At 40.1% G+C, this 17933-nt stretch overlaps 1 protein-coding gene across 1 annotated transcript in view; it reads left to right on the plus strand.

The window, feature by feature from the left end:
- Positions 1-1037: 1037 nt before the first annotated feature.
- ROR2 (receptor tyrosine kinase like orphan receptor 2) overlaps positions 1038-17933 on the plus strand; it is a 140591-nt gene continuing 123695 nt past the window's right edge. The window contains exon 1 of the mRNA XM_058827968.1: positions 1038-1259. Coding sequence (XP_058683951.1) covers positions 1166-1259 — 94 coding nt within the window. The 5' untranslated portion in view covers positions 1038-1165. The remainder of the gene's footprint in view (positions 1260-17933) is intronic.

The raw sequence follows: 17933 nt of genomic DNA on the forward strand, positions 1-17933 counted from the left end.
ACTTAAAGGGATTTGTATGTATTCAGCATCACCCAGCATCAGCTCTTTAGAAATGAAATCTAAAACAAAAGAAATGTATTTACAGAGAAGACATCTAATTAAATATGCTGTTAAATTATAACTTTAAAAGTGCAGCAATTAATTGGCTGAACTGTATCCTTGGAGCTTATATACGGTAGTTAAATGAAGCCTGCTGATAGTTCTGCATTAGCTTAGAATACTGATTTCTTTGAACTGTAAACCCAAACCAAGACAACTCCTTCTCCCCTCCTTTCCCCCCACCACCCCCCCCCCAAAAGAAAAAAAAATCACTTGGAAAAGCTTACTTAAATTATGCTCAGAATGCTCTTATTTCTGGTAGTAAATAACTTGGAAATGTTTTGACACTTTACTGGCTGCAGAATATTTTCTGCCTGCTGAAGACAGAAAGCAAACTTTACTCTTTACACCCTATCATGAGAGAGCCGGTAGAGCACCAAGAAGATCCCAGCTGTGGTGGCCCTTGCCTCTCGGAGTACGTGCCGAGAGGATGACGCCCCTGGGCGTTTTGGGAGGCAGGAGAAAATGTGTTAAATCAATTGTTTTTAACGCTGTAGGGATGCAAAAACTCTTCAGTTGTGTAGCGGGAAGGAAGAATGCACAGGAGAAAAGCCTAGCGCTTTTGGCCGAGGTGCTCTTCGCCCGCTTCTTTTTGCTTTACCGAGGGTTTTTGTGAGGAAGGTTGCAGGCTCCTGAGGCTTCTGGGAGCAGGACTCGCCTTTCAGAGGGGTCCCTAAGTCCTGCTGGCTCCTGGTGATGGTGGAGTGCGGAGGAAAGAGTGTGTGCGGACTCGCCCGGGGCCGGGGCTGGGGCTGGAGGCTGCCCCCAGCAGAGGGTGCCGGAGCTAAGGGACTGTCCTTGTCCTGTCCGCCCCTCGACGCCGCTCCCCTCCCCTGTGCCGGGTCCCGGCTGACGTTCGGATGCTGGGGAAGGAGGAGGCGGAGGAGGAGGAGGAGGAGGGGAAAGGAGCGCGGCTTCCTCCGCCCCCAGTCGGGGTCGGTCCGTTAGCGGCAGCGCAGGGCGGGCGCGGCGGTGCCCGGGACGAGTTCGCGGCAGCGCCACCGGAGCCCTCTCCGCCCGCAGGCGCTGCTCCCTGCGGCTCTGCGGGATCATCCCGGCGGGCAGCATGGACCCCGCGGCGGCGGAGGGACGGCGGGGGGCGGCGGGCCGCCTCCTGCTCCTGCTGGCGGCCGCCTCGCTCCTTCGCCTCCGAGCGGCAGGTAAGGAGCGGGACCCCTGCCTGGAAGGGAGGATGCTTCTGCTCTTCCAGTAGGGGTGTGTGGGGACAGGGGAAGCAGGGAAAGCTGCTCCTATTCCTACGAGAATTGCGCGTGTTCATTTGGGACCGGCGGAGCCGCCAGCATCCTCATGTGACGATTCATGTCGGCAACTTTTTCTTTCTTATATTTTTTTCTTTTAATTATTTTCCCTCTTTTATTTTTTCATTTCTCGCTTTCTTTCCGCCGTCCTTTTTTTTTTTTTTTTCCTTTCTTCCTTCTTTTTCGTTCCCCCTTGGTTCTTCTTGGCACAATGGAAACCTGATGTTGCATTCTTTACGAGGGGGCGGGGGTTGGCAGGAGGCGAGGGCAGCTAAAACTTTTACCCCGAGCGCATCCCCCGCGCCTCTGCCCCCGTCGGGCAGCAGGCACTTCGTGACTCTTTTCGGCCGGTTCAGAGCTCCAAGGCTGGTTGGTAGCCACTGGGGGGGGGGGGGGGGGGGGGGGGGGCGAGCAGGGTGGAGGGAAAAAGAAGGAGAAAACAAAGGAAAAGTTCGGGGTTTTGTTATTGCCGAGGGTGAATAGCAATGAGTGGAGCTTCCTGCTTCACTCTGCCCGCCCTCCAGCACTCTCCTCGGAATGGTTATAATAATGTGTTATTATTTGGGACGTTGAGTCTTGCCAGAATCTCAGCGGGAACCACGAGGGGATTAAAGTTGAGTGGGCGAGGGGGCAGCCGCCGTGCTTGCAGCTCATGGAGGCTCGGCGGGGTTTCTTTCTGTGTGTTTTTGGGTTTTAGAGGGTCCCATTTTCTCTGTATACCTGGCCGACCCTCAGGGATTAAGGAGGTCAGACTCTGGGCTCAGGAAACGCTAGGACGCGCGGTTCAGTGAGCCCCGCGATTGTTTTTAGGGCTGAATAAACTGTTCCTATTAACATCTGACCTTGCGCCGTGGCAGCAGCGGTGCGGCCGCTGAAGAGATGCCACTTTGTCCGGCATCTCCGAGGGCAGCGCCGTGATTTACTGAGACCTGGAGGGAACGTGTGGGGCTGGAGAGCCACGATGGTGTAAGACACAGTTCTTGTTAGAGAAGCAGCATAAATATATTTTTTAAAAAGATAATTCTTAATTTTTTTTCCCTCCTCCACTCGCGCCAAAGTTGTGTGGTGCTTTCAGAGCAGGAAAGGGGAGGCTTAACATTTTCGTTTTCTCTGGGATGTGAAATGCACCGTCGAGGTAGGAGCTGCCGGAGACAGCTCTTTGATCTTTCATGAAGCCATTCTCTGGAAAATTGCCCTCTCCCCCTCTGCAGCAGATAAACCTTCCTCTCAAAGTCCTTCCCGGGAATCTTTGCCGACGGACTGAGTGAGCAGATGACAAGGCTGCACCATTTCCATGCCAGGTTTGTAAGCCTTCCCGTTCTGTCCTCACCGGGCAGCGCGGGAGCTCGGCGGGTTAGCAGTGCCTTCCTCCCCCGCCTTTCCCGGCTTTAACTTAATTGCACCGACGTGCTGGAGGAGACCGATGATGTCTTTAAGGAAAAACAGTGATGCTGCAGATTAGAGGGGACTTGTTAATCAATTGCACGTTTGAAAGAGCTTTTCTTCCCTTTGTTGCTTTCTCTAATCCATTTAGCTCTCCCCGGGAGGTGACAGATGCCTATATTTCCTGTTATTCAGCTCCGGGGTCTTGCCATTTGTTGCCTTGCCATGAAGGGAGAGGGTCAGCAGAAAGCTAGGGGTCTGGGAGCTTTCCGGGGCGAGAGCAGGAGGCGGGCATGTTACAGTTCGCGGATTTGGGGTCAGTTCCCGTCGCGTTTATTTTTCCTAGAGCCTTTATTGCTCCCTTTGAAGAGGCTGCCCCGCTGCTCGGCCCCTCCTGAGGGGTCCCGGGCTCCGGGGATCCCCCGGGGCCGCAGGGCGGATGGCGGTCGGCCTCTGACGCTTGTGAGAGGAGATGCCGGATTGTCCGTCCCTGTCCCCGCTTTATTCCTTTTACCCTGAGCAGCTCGGTCTGTTTTTCGAATGGGGAGGTGTCCCGTGAACTTCTTTCCTTTCTTCCTTCTTTCCTTCCTTCTCTTGCCCCCCTCGGCTGGCCGAGAACACCGACGCTGGTGCATCTGCCACGGCCAGGCTCTCTTTGCCGTCCCAGGGCCTCCCCACGGCTCCCCGCAGGCTGGAGGGGTGAGGGGTCCCGGGATGCTCTGGCCGGGAGCGCAGCCTGGCGCTAGGAAAACGGGCTGGAAAGGCGCTGGGAGTGTGGCAGCGTGCCTCCGTCCTCTTTTGTGGGCAGTGTACTGCCCCGTCCGCTTGTATATGCTCTCAGGAGACGTGTCAACCGTCTCGTCATAAATCACCATTAAAAGTGTTTTGGAGGTTTATCTTTTATTTTATTTGTTTTTTCTTCAGCGCTACCCTATAACAGGCTTGTGATAATTAATCATCTCAACCACCTGTAGAAAGTGTGGACCCACTCTACCTTGATAGGCATGAAGTCTGAGACTCCATTTTCTTCTCTGAATAAGCAGCACAGTGGTTGAGAGCCCATAATCACAGCAATAAATTCTTGTGTACTTCTATTGTTGAGGGTCATTCTTCTGTTTAATTAGATTTGCTTAATGGTAAACAGAGATTTGCAATCTACATTTCATTTAAAGATTTATTTTTGAAAATGTTATTTCAGCCTTTTCAGTGTTCACTTTTAGAATATGGCCAGGTGAGAGGCAATGTTGAAAATGGTGATGCACAATGGACTCAGCTTGCAACTTTTTTTGTCCCTTTGCCATTAAATAGGAAAGGACATTTAATCAGCTGGAAGTTAATGCTCATGTGACTTGAGAAATATGTAGATGCAGAGTTTAAAAAAAAGGAAACAACCAAAACACTGTCAACAGGATGTCTAGGAATGAAAACATAATAGTAACTCATGCCTATGATTTTGAAAACCTTGAAATTTGTAAACTTCAACCTAACTTCATAAAAGAAAAAAACCTCCTAATTTCTGAGACTACAGTGTTTGTGGAGAAATAAATACAACTACGGATTACTTCTGAATGTCTTTAAATGCCGAACTACAGAAAGTTATAAAATACTTAAATCTTGAAAGTTGTGTAAGATTTAGCTATAGCTCCACCCTGACTTTAATAAAAGAGATTCAGCTTTGGAAATTGTACAGAGGTCATCTGATAAAAGTCAGTACCTCTTTGAGTACAAGGAGTTTGCAGATAAAATAATTTAATAAATTATTTTGAGCACATTAACTATTTTTAAGTCAAATCTTAATCAAACCTTTCTAGTGTTAATTAAGTTGTTAGTTTAGTAATGAAGTTTATCTTTGGGTCAAGAGTTAGCACTGATTTTTTTTTTCCCCCTTGAGTGACTCGATTAAATTAAGCACTTGTAGTGGAATGGCACTTTTTCCCTTAGTCTCTTTGTTGCTGTAAACAGCACAGAAATGCAAGATGCTGGAAGAAAAGGATGAGATGAGAGACAAGGCAAATTAATCCTATTTAGTAAGTTTTCAGTTGTTTGCAGAAGAGCTAATCTTTTTTCTAAACTCACTGCACTTTGTCTAAGGTGTGAACAGCTTTCAGGCATTAGCATGGAAATGTTTGACCACTAATTGGGAAACTGACAGTCTTAGTCCACCAACCAGTGACAAGGAAGAGTAAAAGGAAAGAATGGTAAGAAATACTGAGTTTTGTTTGATAGCTGCGACAATCTTCTGTATAGAAGGCTTGTGGAGTCCTTTTCATGGCTTATTTTCAGAGTCTTAATTTCACATTTTAGAGTCAATAGAAATGTCTTTTAGAAGCAGCCAGCATCTCAAGCTTTTAATCATACTTCTTATTGAAAGAATTTATTTTAAAGGTCTCTTTGTATTTATTTTTTAACATTACAGACAAAGAAAAAATAGTAGGCAAACTTTCTTTCATTTTTGAAAAAATAATAATTCTTTTTATAGATGTTCTCTGTTGCTTTGTGTGGTTGATCAGAAGGAAGAAATGCTACTTATAGTATTCCATCTAATTTATAGCATCTGTCACTATGTTCTCTGTGCAAAGAATGGTTTGCTATTTAAGTTTGTTTATTCATTGTGAGGCTGTTGCTTTATAAAGGAAGTTGTCATTAGGCTCAGCATGTCTGGAAAGTATGCAAGACTCAAGTCTTCTAATCCAGTGACTACAAAGTAGTTAACGCTTCAAAGAAAAGGAGCGACAGGATTTTGTTGCACTGAAAAAAGATGCATTGTTTGTTAATCCTACTTTAAGCTGTTACTTTACTAAAGACTGCTACAGCGTTGCTAGTAATCATTTGAGACAAACATGGATTTTACTTGAATTACTGTCTTTTCTCTTGGTTTTGTCTAAACATAAGTAGTGAAATGTCCCTTACCAGCTTTTTGCATTTACTTTTTCTGGGCCTTTGCCATACACCAATATTCACTTGCAGCATCCTGCTAGATAGTTTTGCTGATGTTTTCACAGGCTTGACTCACAAACAAGCTTTTTCTCTTGACATCTGTTTGTCCTCCTTGACCATCTTGGGAAAGGACTTCCACTTCCTCTTCCAAGTGATGCCAGCTGATGATCTTTTTATTAAAACTAAAAACGGCTGTACATGAACTTCCAAGCCTTAAAGTATACTTTTCAAAAAGCCAAAAGGTGATCTCTTTGCCATACATTGTGACTTTGTCTTTTAGATGTCAGTGGGCAAAAGCTTTCATTTAAGAACACAAACAAATCTGCAATGTAGTATCAGTAAGAACAAGAAATCACAATAGAAATACATTTCACTAAGTAGTGCGCTATTATTGTGACGGGCATAAGTAAATGAATTCCACCAATGCTGAAGACCCTGTGTGAGTATCCAACATTCCATCTTTCTGAGCTGGATTTAAATCAGTCTGTGTGTATCTCCTGGAGTCACTGTGCACATACATCAGTGTATGTGCTGCTTCATGAAGCACAGGGAACTGCTCCTCTATGCTGATAGAATTGGCCCTCATGTATCTCCGTGCCTTCTGGTTTTGCTAGAACGTGTGCCTGCCTTTGATGGTGAAGAGTGACATAGTAGCTGTGGGAAAGGGAGGGTATCATAGTATTAATGGTTCTGTAGAAGGTATTCAAAGAATGAATGTGCCTGTCCCTCTGAGTCCAGAGAAGAGTTCACTGACACCTCCTAAAGAGAATGCTGTGTGGCTGGTGAAGGTGGTTGTTTCATATACACCTGAAACTCTTGGTTTATTTAGTTAAATCAGCAAGCTGGCTCCACTGGAAAGTAGCCATAGACAAGAAAGTTGAAGAATACATGGACAAAGAATTAGCACAAGAGATAAGGGCATTTTTTTCTTCCAGTGTAATGATTTTTGTTGAAGCACCAGGAAGGTGTTTTATCTGGGTACAGCTTGCAGAAACAGCAAAGTGAAATTAATGGGGAACTGTTGGGGGTCACAGTTTGCCAGAATTTGGTTTTAAAGTGGGAGTAGCTGAATCAGAAAATTGGAATGGATCCCCAATTTGCCATTTTTTCACTGAGCAATCCATCAATGTCACATGGGAAACACATCTAATGTACCTTTTGGATTTTAAGTTTCTAGTCAGATGTGATTTTAAGTCAATAGCAAATAGAAGCAGTATTCTTTCTTGATCAAAAAGCGCCAAGTGTATATTGTCATACTTATGAAATCTCTACTGAAGTTAGATTTCTGTCATGTACTTCCTTTGTTGGACTTCTTTTTATACGAATGGCATAAACACTTAATTCTGTAACTCCAGGTTACTTATCTTCTTCATGCTTTGCCATTTGTATTCATTTGCCATATGTTTTCAAGGTGAAGTAGTTTCTATATTTTCCTTGTTTTTCGCAGTTTGACACCTTAACATTATTTTTTTCCCCCTGTGGTATTGTCTATATAAGAAGAATAACTTGACTGGCTGTATAAAGGAGAGGTAAATTCTGTAAGAGTTCTAAAATTCTGAGGGCTTATTTTTCAGAACAATCTACACAACTGTCTAGTTGAATCATACATGAAACTATCAATGGATTAGTTCTCTACCAGAGCAATAACACAGTCACATATTCAATTATTGCATAGATAGAGAACAGATAATACCACAAAAGGAAGAATTTTATTCATGTGTCCTTAAATAAAAAAATTATGGTTTGGAAATTACAAACTTGATTTCTAGTAGTCAGAAACCCTCTCCTAAGTCAAATGAATAAACAAACAAAAAATACTGTATGTAAGTCTAAAAGAGGAATTGCAGAGCTCTGCCAAAGGCAACTAGTGAAAGTGGCAGGCTGCTGCACAAATGGAGGAGGTTGCTTTCTTCCATGTCTGCAACAGAATAGATGGATGTCATATATCTAACTTGCTTCTAAAGGAGACACAAAAGATTTTTTTTAAGAACAAAGTTCAGGGGCAGAGATAAGCAGCCTAGGAGCAGGTTAACTCAAAGTACACACACCTCAGATGTTGGAGCCGTGTTTCTCAGAAAGATTTTAACATTGCTCCTTTTTGTTTGAAGGATACTAATCTTTCACTTCTGAGGCCCTTAACAAGCTGTAATTGTTGAACTTTTTCTTTTTTGCGTGGCAAGGCATCGTTAAAAGAAGTTATCTCCTTTCCCCTCTCCAGCTCTTCATATATATATGTAAAGAAATAATAAGTAAAGAAATAATAATTGGAAACTGGTACAGTATGTCCATGTGAGAGCAGTGTGATAAAACTTTAGTTGCCCGGGGGACAGCCAGTGCTGGCAGAGGGGGTTGCACATAGAGGGACAGGAGGTCTGAGATGCAGCAGTGCCACTTCAGATCAGATGGTGTTGTGGGACCTTGCTTGTTTGTTCTTCCTCACTTTGGAAGCAGAGCAAACAAAGGTCTGATTGTATAAGAAAAAGATGTCTCTGGAGGAAAAAAGCCAAGAAGGACTGTTCTAGAAACATTAATTCAATTTGCCTGGATTCACATGAGAAATTACTCATATGAATATATCAAAAGTATTGTAGAATAGAGCAAGGTCTGAAAATAAGAAAATGAAAAAAAAAGAAAAATGGTGTTACTTGACAATCTTGGACTACAGCAGCTAAGTAACTTTGAAGTAGGTTCTGTTAATCTCTGGTATGAACCAATAATAAAACTTTGAAAGCTTAAGATGCCCCCAACAATGTATAAAATTTTCTGTGCCATTCATCATCTTGGATTTTAGGAAGAAGTTATAGGATGTAAAGAGAATGCTGAGATATTTTTATGCTTAAAATGAGAGAGCATGGGATACAAGTTAACAAATGGTTTGGCTGTGCTTGTTTCTAGTTTGGAAAATTGACACAGCAGAAGTGTGTTATAGAAAAAGCCCAATAATAATACTAGAGCTGGTAACATTGCAGCAGTATTTTTGTATATAATAAAATTTATCCCTTCTTAAAAATCCAAAAGCATAAGTAGGCAACTGAAGGCTGCAGACAGGGAACCCAAATATAATATGTACCCTTTTTTTTCCAGGCAATAACAATTCTGTTCTGATACCAAATATGTGTTGGTTTCCACACTTTGCTGACAAACTAGAGGAGTGTTTTTTTAAAAAAAATGTCCTCTTGACACGTGCTATCCTGATGGATATTTGTCAAGTAATACAAAACTATGGAAACTGCATATCAGAGAGCTGACTGAACAAAAATTAACCCTGCAGGATCCAGTTCTGGCCCGGCTCCCTGAACTGGCTTCTCTCCAGTCCCATGGATGCACTGGTGTGGGGAAGGGACAATAGACGGCTGGGAGGGCAAGCACATGGCAGCCCTGGCAGGGCAGTTTAAATGGCCATGGGAATTTATTCCTGGAGACAGAAAATTTGATATGCAAAAGTATCAACACAGCTGTATGAGCTGGACACTTTAGAGACGATTCCACAATAGCATTGTAATTGATGGCTGTCTAAGATTTGAGTTGTGCAGAGTGAAGCTGAAATTGTGCGGTTTAAATAAGAAAATTCTCACCCTCCTCAAAAGTCTAGTCTGCAAACAGGTGTTTGATTAGTTGTCAGATTCTCACCACAAACAGTCCTAGCCATTTGTCTTTGTGTTAGAACTCTTCAGCAGTTGGTGCTTAAAGCTGCATTTCAGGAGTCCACTGGGTGGACTTTTAATTGCATTATAGGAAAGAGCAGATGATCTTGGAAATTAAAGGTCTTAATAAAGCAGTAAAGTTTTTTTTTTTCATACAATAAAGGAAATGGACAGAATCCAAGTTTTGTGAAAATTCTAAAGACCTATCAAAGCTTTCTGAGTATTCTGTAAGTTGAAAATACCAAGAATATTGTAGCATCTGTCTGCAATTACTCCTTTAAATCTTACAACTTCCTGTGCAGAAATACAGATCATGCTTCTTTTTGAGTAGATGTGAAACATTTCTTTCAGCAAGTTGAAAAGATAAATGGGAGGAGTCTATGGCAGAGAAACCAGAGAATTGCATTCATATAAGAATTTCCTTTACTGGGGAGTGGGAAATTAAAATAATTTATGATACCCTAGGAACTCTGTAGTTGAAGGATGAGCTTAAACATAAAAAAATGTTTTAAAAATTGTTGTTATAGTGGTGGTTAATGATGACTCCTTTCATGGTAGACCAGAATACCTTACAAAGGGAAAAGTGGTAGTAAGTAGATAAAATTGCAAGCTTGAGTAGGATCTGAACCAAACCTACATGAGGAGTACATATCTGCTGTTGTTTCAATTTTAAAAATAACTGTGCTTCTTAGCTCTGCCTGGAAACAATTTAATACAACAAATTGTTTTTTAAAAATTATTTCCAGCCAGACCAGAAGCAGTACTTAATAAATACCTTGAAAGGGTGAGTCTGTTCTTTAGACTTAGTTTTGCAAACTCAGTGAATTTGGATGTTTATATCTGAAACTACAGATAGTAATTCAACCCATTTTTCTAAAGCTGATTGTCTCATTTATCTTTTTCTCTCTGAATCAGTGTAGAAATATGATTCAGAAATCTGTTCTCTAACAGAGGTAGTAGAGAAACCGTTACAAAGTTCATGATACTGTGTCTTTCAAAGCAACAGAAAAAACCCAACTGTGGTTCTTTCTATTTTTATGTCTAGAGAGTTTTGGATAATGTTGGTATGGAGAAAAATACATTTATTTTTGCTAGTGTTTTATTTAAGAACATACCATATGTAGAAAATATTTTGAAGAGGATCATGCTAGTCAAAGACAAGAGTATGCAGAGTTAGAAAAGAGAAGTTTCAGAAATTGAAATTCAGAATTTGGTCTGTAATCCAAAGGCCAAATTTAAAGTCAGGAGCAGCTTTGATTCTGGAACTTAAGAATGATGTGTTTATGCTGGAAAGGGCTGCAGAAAAAAAAGGTGTTGATTTATAGCATATTTTTAGAATAACAAAACCTGGAAAATGTTATCTCACATTTACTGAACACTTACTATGTCGACAGAGACAATTATTAGAAAGTCTTAGTTCAGTGTGAAACCAAAGAGTAAACTAGATGCAGTCTTCTTCTTGCAGGCAAGGCCTTAATGATCAGTGAAATACTTGTAATATCATCTTTACTTGTACTAAATCAGATTGTCATGTGATTTATCATTTCTAGAAATAGAGAAAAATCAAATCTCAATACTGTGGCATTAGGCTCTGTAGAAATTTTTCAAGTGCCTTTACCTGTATTATATTTTCTAGGAAGATCAAGGTCTTCTGTAACCACAGTATGACTGGGGGCAAAAAGATCTAAAAGGACCTTGAGAGACTGGATTATTCTCCAAGACAGAATCAACTTTAGCTGGTATAGCCTTATCTCCAGAGGTGACAAGAACAGAGATTTAGTGACTTCCACAGGCAGGCATGCAGGCTTATTGATTACTTATATTTGTTTGCAATCCGAGTGCATTATTTCCTTTTACAATTTATTCTTCTACTTCTTGCAATTTTACCTGATTTTATTTTTGTGGTTTCTGAAATATTTCCTCAAATTTTTACAGAAATAATTCCTAAAAATTATCTTGTATGCTTGCAGATATCTCTCCCTTGACACCGGCTTCACCACTGCTGTTTTCTCAGCCTGTCCTCTTGTATCTTATTTTCTGAATCTCATGGTTGTACTCATTCTTCTGTGCTGGACGTTCTCCAAGACATCTTTATTGAAGTGTGCTAACCAAAACTGGTATATTCTAGCTCATGCTGTACCAGGACCAGCTAAAGGAAGATGACTGCTTCCTATATTTACCAGATGGCATTTTATTTCCCAAACTGAAGTCTGACTGTTTTGTGGCAGGGTGGCCTTGCTCAAGTTCTGATCCACTCCAGATCTTCCACAAAGAGTTGTTGCCAAATCTGGTACCAGTGAAATTGTTTAAGCAGGAAACATTCTGCCTGTCTTCACTCTCTTTCCTGTCTTTATTCCCACCCTTTCCACACAATTTTTCCTGGTGTTTGATTCCATTTACTAGGACCAGAATGTTGGGAGCACCTAACAGCTTGGTTAAGTAAGTAAGGCAGTAAGGCAGATATCCATAGCACTGAAACTTGTGAGGCTCCATTGTTTTAGTTAACCACCAAGACTTAACTGTAATGGTTTTCTAAGGAGCTGTCATTTGTCTCTATATAAAATTTCATGTTTCACCTAAGAGAATGTCATAGGGAGCAGCTAGCACCTTCAGGCTATCATTCCATGGAGGACAGTAGATATCATATTATGGGCCTCAGGAGCTAAACTTCCAGCAGCAGAAACTCTTGTAACATGTGTAAGTCTCTGCTTCTATGGTTCCTTCTTAAATAATTTGCTTTTCTGTAACTTTCATTTCTATAGCTCTGATAAGGTACATTTTCATATTGTACCAGATTCATCAATTTGAAAGGCAGTGAGTTCATACCTGCTTATTTCAGAAACTGATTCTTTTTTTCTGAATTCAGATAAAGCCCATAGAAAATTTTGCAAACGAGTTTTCTCTCTCTCACTCTTAGTATCATGTCTGCATCAATTTCATGGCTTAAAATTGTACCCTTTCAGCTCACATTGGGTAATGTATTCCTACTTTTACTCTTCTAAGTCCCATGTTTAGTGAGTAGTTGCCTGCTGCAAGACCAAGGCAATTAACTAAAACTACTCTGGATTTGGAAACATATGCTATAAATTCATTTTTAAACATTAATACTTATATGAAATAAGTTTTGGTTTTAAAATTGTAGAGCTGATGTGGGAATAAATAGGTGTAGTTGTCATTGTTTCTACAGGGTTCTCCTTTTTTCCTCATCATCATTCCATCCTCTTCCTTCATCTTATTTTCCTATTCTTTGATTTAATCTTTTTCTCTATAGCATGTTTTCTTCTGATATTTGGGCATTTTGTTTAATTGTTTTCTTTCTGACTAATTCTTTGCTCATTAAATAGCACTTCAGATCTCTGGAATTCACAGACATGCTATGGATGCCTACTAATGATAGAAAATACTTCAGTGATATACAATGGCTGCTCCTAGCTGTCTGGGAAAAAAGTTCCTGGACAGCAGGTAGGATAAATGCCTCCAAAGGGGTGGTTTTCTGTGACTGAGCAATTACCATGTTCCTTTGTATCTCACGTTGCTTGCGAAGCTGCTGGTATCGGCACCTGTACTTATTTTAACGTGAAATAGAAGACTAAAACTTGGAAAGAGTGGTATGGGAAGAGGCTGGTGATAATGGACATGTCTGAGCAGATCATCTGGACTGTGATCCAGTTTATAAGGAAAATAATGTCTGTGGGGTGTAGAAATTAGGTTAGGGTTGTAAGAATGTGTGACAGCAAGTTTAGGGGAGTTTAATGTGCTCATGAGTGTGGAGTGGCAGAGAATTGGAAACTTCAGCCACTGCACAACCATCACCATTGCTGCAGTGCTGTCTTTGTCCTACCTTATACTGTGGTTACCTTTTTCTTCTTCAGGACACGCAGTGTAATAAGGGCCTTATCTTTCACCCTGCTTGTATAACAAGCTTTGCTTAGGAAAAAGAAGGGAAGTGAAATTGGGTCCACTATGATGGCCAGGCCATATTTCAAAAAAGCCATGTTGAGTTTGAAACACTCAGCATGAATAGAGGTGTGAAGGAAGATTTTATCTAGAGGTTCTAACCCTTTGGGAGCCTTAATTGTGCAGAAAAAACAATGGACTCTGCTTGTTTAGGAAAAAACCCATGCTTTGTTTTGCTACATGCCAAAACCATAGTTATGAAATAGTGAAAATCATTGCATCCTTTATTGTTGTACATGTCTAACATATAAAAGTTGTTTGTGGTTCCACCCCCTCCCCCATTTGCTGTTTTTCCTAATGTGGGGATTAGTTTCCCCTTGCCCTTTTTATTCTTTCTTCTCTCACCTTTCCTTTCTTCCCCCCCACCCTTTCCTTCCTTTTCCCTTCTTTCCTTTCTTTTCCTCCCTTTCCTTTATTCCCCCCCTTTCCTTTCCCTTCCTTTCCCTCCTTTCCCCCCCTCCTCTTTTCTTTCTTTTATCTCCCTTTCCTTTCTTTTCCCCCTTTCCTTTCCTTGCTTTCTTTTTCTCCCTTTGAACTGATGAAACCACTCTCTTTGGTAATTCTGAGTCAGTTGGGTCAGTCCTGGGCTTTTCTGTGCAGAGACTGCCAAGTTTTCAGAAAATATGTGGTGGTTTAGGGATTTAGATATATGTCCAAAAGGGACAAGATTTGAGACCTCCAAATGTCTTTAATTTAAAACCATAATTTGGAATGGATCTTTCCTGAGTCCTAAGAGAGAAAAGCCAATACTTCCATTTATACAATTAGTCATCATTCTTTTTACCATTAGGGCTGTCCTTCCTCCTGAAAAGGCCACGGTTTGTTTTGCTGCCTTAACCAAAATGAATTAAGTTGATTTAATGTTCTACTTCATGATGAAGTGTCTTATCTAGGTCATAGTTTAGCTGTTAACAAGGTATTTATGAAGTGGTAAGAATTCTCCACCCTGTGGTGAATTGAGTCTCTAGAGTGGGGCAAAATGCTATTTAACTAGCAAATAAAGCAGTACAACTTCAAATTATGTCAAAGTTGACTGCAACAATTTTAATCTTTTAGTAACCCCCTAAATACGTAGTGTGTCTGGAACTGCTCAAAACTTCAGTAATTTGACCTATGCTATAGAAAAAACATTTCATATAAATTAATATTGTAAGTAGCTATCCAAGGAAGGGATTTTTTTTTTTTTTAAGTTTAGAAACCAATACTTTTATTACTTTTATAGTATGTGCAGATTGTAAAACACAGCTAAAGACTAAGAACATATTCCTGAGCTCACTTTTTTGGTACCCAAGACTTGTTTTTCAAATTCTGTGCTAAATCCTTGTAAGTATTTGAAGCTGGTATTTGTGATATTTGCTTGGGATTGTTTTGTCTGCCATGTAACAGTGATATCAGCAGATATTTCCCTAATTTCTGCATAGTTCTTATTGGTGGTTAACATGATTACTGCCATAGTAGTGAAGGCACAGGCAGTAGAAGTATTCGTGTCCTGTGTGTTTCCCAGACATGCAGTGCAAATACAATCTTTTTAAAAGGAATTCTGCATGAACCACTGCTTCACCATAAAAAAGTTTTGGAAAGAACATGGTTGAGTATTTAATTTATGACAGCAGCAGTGGTTTGTTTCTGTGTCTCTCATGTTGACTAAAAAAAGTTGTACGTGAGCCCTCTCCTCAGCTGTGTATCAATTCCCTATGAACTCTTCAATTCTGTCTTCAGTTGTGTTATCAGCAGACCTTATGTCAGGCATGATTTGTGATATATTGAATTTTGCAGTAAATACAGACTAGCACTTACATGATAAGTGAATAATTAGTGTCTTACATCATTAATTCATTGGCCATGTTTCATTAGCTCTAGAGTGCCACCCCAGCTCTGTGGAAATAGTTCTGTCTGGAAACTCAGAAACTTAATTTTCCCTGTATTTAATTTACATGAACAGCCATTTCTGTGGAGTGCCTGTTCCTGGCTTCATCTAGACAGGCAGATGTTTGTAGAGTGCAGAGTAGAATAGTTGCTTTAATTTCTGTTCTTTATGTTTTCATTTGTATAATTCTACATCTGAATGAAAGTAAGTCTTCATGAAGATTTGATTTCCGACTAATATGTGGTTTTTTCATTAAGGTGATTTATAGTTCTCTGTAAGGTTTTGTTGAACTGGACAACAATGAGAGACACAATGAGAGAACCATCTAAAGACAAATTTGACTATGTCTCCATGAGACTGCTTGGTTAAGGAAGAATGTGAACCATGACTTATTCATACCTAAGATCCCACAAAACTGCTTGTACAAAAATCTATAGACTGTTCTGCCATTTCTCCCCCAAACAGCTGTCTGCTGGGATGAACGTTAAAAGATCTGGTTTCATGAGCATATTTTCCATTTTACTTATAAAACATTTATCTTACAGATAGATGAAAACATTCATTTGTCTCTCATGTAGTGGCATTATAAATTGCATGAGGAGCAGCGATGTTCTGGAAGCAGTCTCTACATTTTGTATAAGGTAGACAATTAAACTTTATTAATTTAGGTAGTATTTATACCTCTTTGATAAAGGAATAATGAGTTTTTAACTCTGTAGGGAACCATATTTTCTTGTGAACATAAAGTGTTAATTTATTTTACCTGAATAAAAGATGTACAAAAATAAAAGTTCAGACCTAAATGATTATATAAAATGTGAACTGAAAAACATTTCATTTACCAAATACGCATTTTTGTCTTCTGCACCCATTAGTGTCAGCATCTAAAATGGAACAAGCAGTCTCATTTCATTGACACAGTCATAGTTGTTGGTGGTATCTTATTTTGTAGAACAATGGAGTTTTTGGTTTGTTTTTTTCCCCATTTTATATTACAGCAAAAACTGCACATCTTTAATGGAAGTGGTGGAACAGTTCATTTTCTTAAAATGAATTTTAAGATACTGATGACCATTGGAGTAGCAAACACTGCCAAGGCATTTTGTCTGCAGTAAATTTCCCCCCCCCCCATCCTGTGCTCTTTTTTATGATTGTAGAATGCAAAGGCTGCTGCTGGCTACCAGGTAATACTACAAGAAGTGTATTGCACATCTTCAGGTTATAAAATGGCACGATTCTGTTACAGTCAGTGAAACTACAGTGAAGGTGTTATTAAGCAATTTTGACTGTCTTAGACTTGACTGATCATGTTTCTATGTCTTGAAGGTGGTTTAGATTAGAAAGTCTATGTTCAAGCAAACTGGCCTTCCCCTGAAACACTGTACTTGTTGTAAATAGCAGAATTCCTCTTGTGTCTTATCAAAATGCAGGAAATTATTTAGTCTTGCACTTTTGCATGTCTTTGCAATTGCTTCCAGTTGGATTTCAAGATATGTGTTGTTTTTGTTTTCTTTTGTTTTTCCCTTTTTATTAACTTTCAGTTGAATGACATTGTTTGGATTGCCTTATTATAATTTATAGCCATTTATTATTTGCTTTTTTAAAATTATTTTCCCAAGGGTAAATCAGAAAGGTGGGATATTTTAGAGTACTAATAGGCTAGGGATTTTTTCTGAAGGCAGACTGGTTAAAATGGAAGAAAGTTGAAAAATTTTGCTTTGTGCATCTAATTTGTACTGTGTGTATATTTTTATATATGAAAATATGTTTGTAAATGAATTGTAGTCTTCTCTGAAGCTTGAAAACTTTAATTTGCTTAAATGTTATTTTTTCTGGCTTAGTTTCGTAGTGTATTGTCCTATGCCTATTGACAGAACTTGATTTTGCTTTTTATCTCAATGGAACAAGTCTCACTGGAAATTTTGCTTGCAAATCTGGTTTAATTTACAGCAGTTTGTTTATCTTCAGGTTAATCTCTGTATTTTTACTGAGGGAAGGCTTTCTGAGAATGCTGGAGCAGTCAATTACACAGGCAAGCCAATGGTGACTTGTGGGGCTTTTCTTGACAGACTGGATTTACAGTGATCCAGTCATCCTGAAGAGACTGATGTTCAGTTGTGAGATGGATGATGTTCAGATGTGAGACAGGGCAAGGAATGACAGAAAATGAAAAGAACTGAACATTAGTTAGGCTTGACACTGAATAGGACAATGAAGTGGAAATACGCATCATTTGGGGAAAGTTAGGGTTGAAAGGGACATCAATTCCTCATGGGATCCAGGCCTCAAAACAGGGCTAACACTTCTGTGGGTACTCTGCCCATTAAATCACCAAATTAAAAACAGGTATCACTAAGGCATTTTTCATTTCTCTTGACAGTCCTTTACAGTTTCCTGCTTTCACATTTCCTTTTCTTCTGATCCTGCAAGAATCATCTGTTGAATTGAAAGAAATACGAGTCAAATGTCAACCTGTAATGCTTGACTACATGAGGACCGATTTGACAGCCTAAGGTTGCCATCAGCATTTAATTTCTCTCTCTATGCATAATAGGAACAATACTCTGAGTCAGTGGGGAGTGGAGATCTTCATTGTTTACTGCTTTGAAGATGAAGTTATATAGCTGTAATTACTGATAATACCTGACCTAAGCCCTTTCCGTTTAGCAGGCAATGCATCATTTTGTGATTTCTTTTATTTGCATGCTGTACTTCAACTATCTTTGACAAAGAATTGCTCAAAGTGTTGCCGGGCCTCAAGAACAGTTTTTCTATTTAAACAACTGC

Source organism: Poecile atricapillus, chromosome Z (assembly GCF_030490865.1).
Source record: "Poecile atricapillus isolate bPoeAtr1 chromosome Z, bPoeAtr1.hap1, whole genome shotgun sequence".
NCBI lineage: Eukaryota > Metazoa > Chordata > Aves > Passeriformes > Paridae > Poecile > Poecile atricapillus.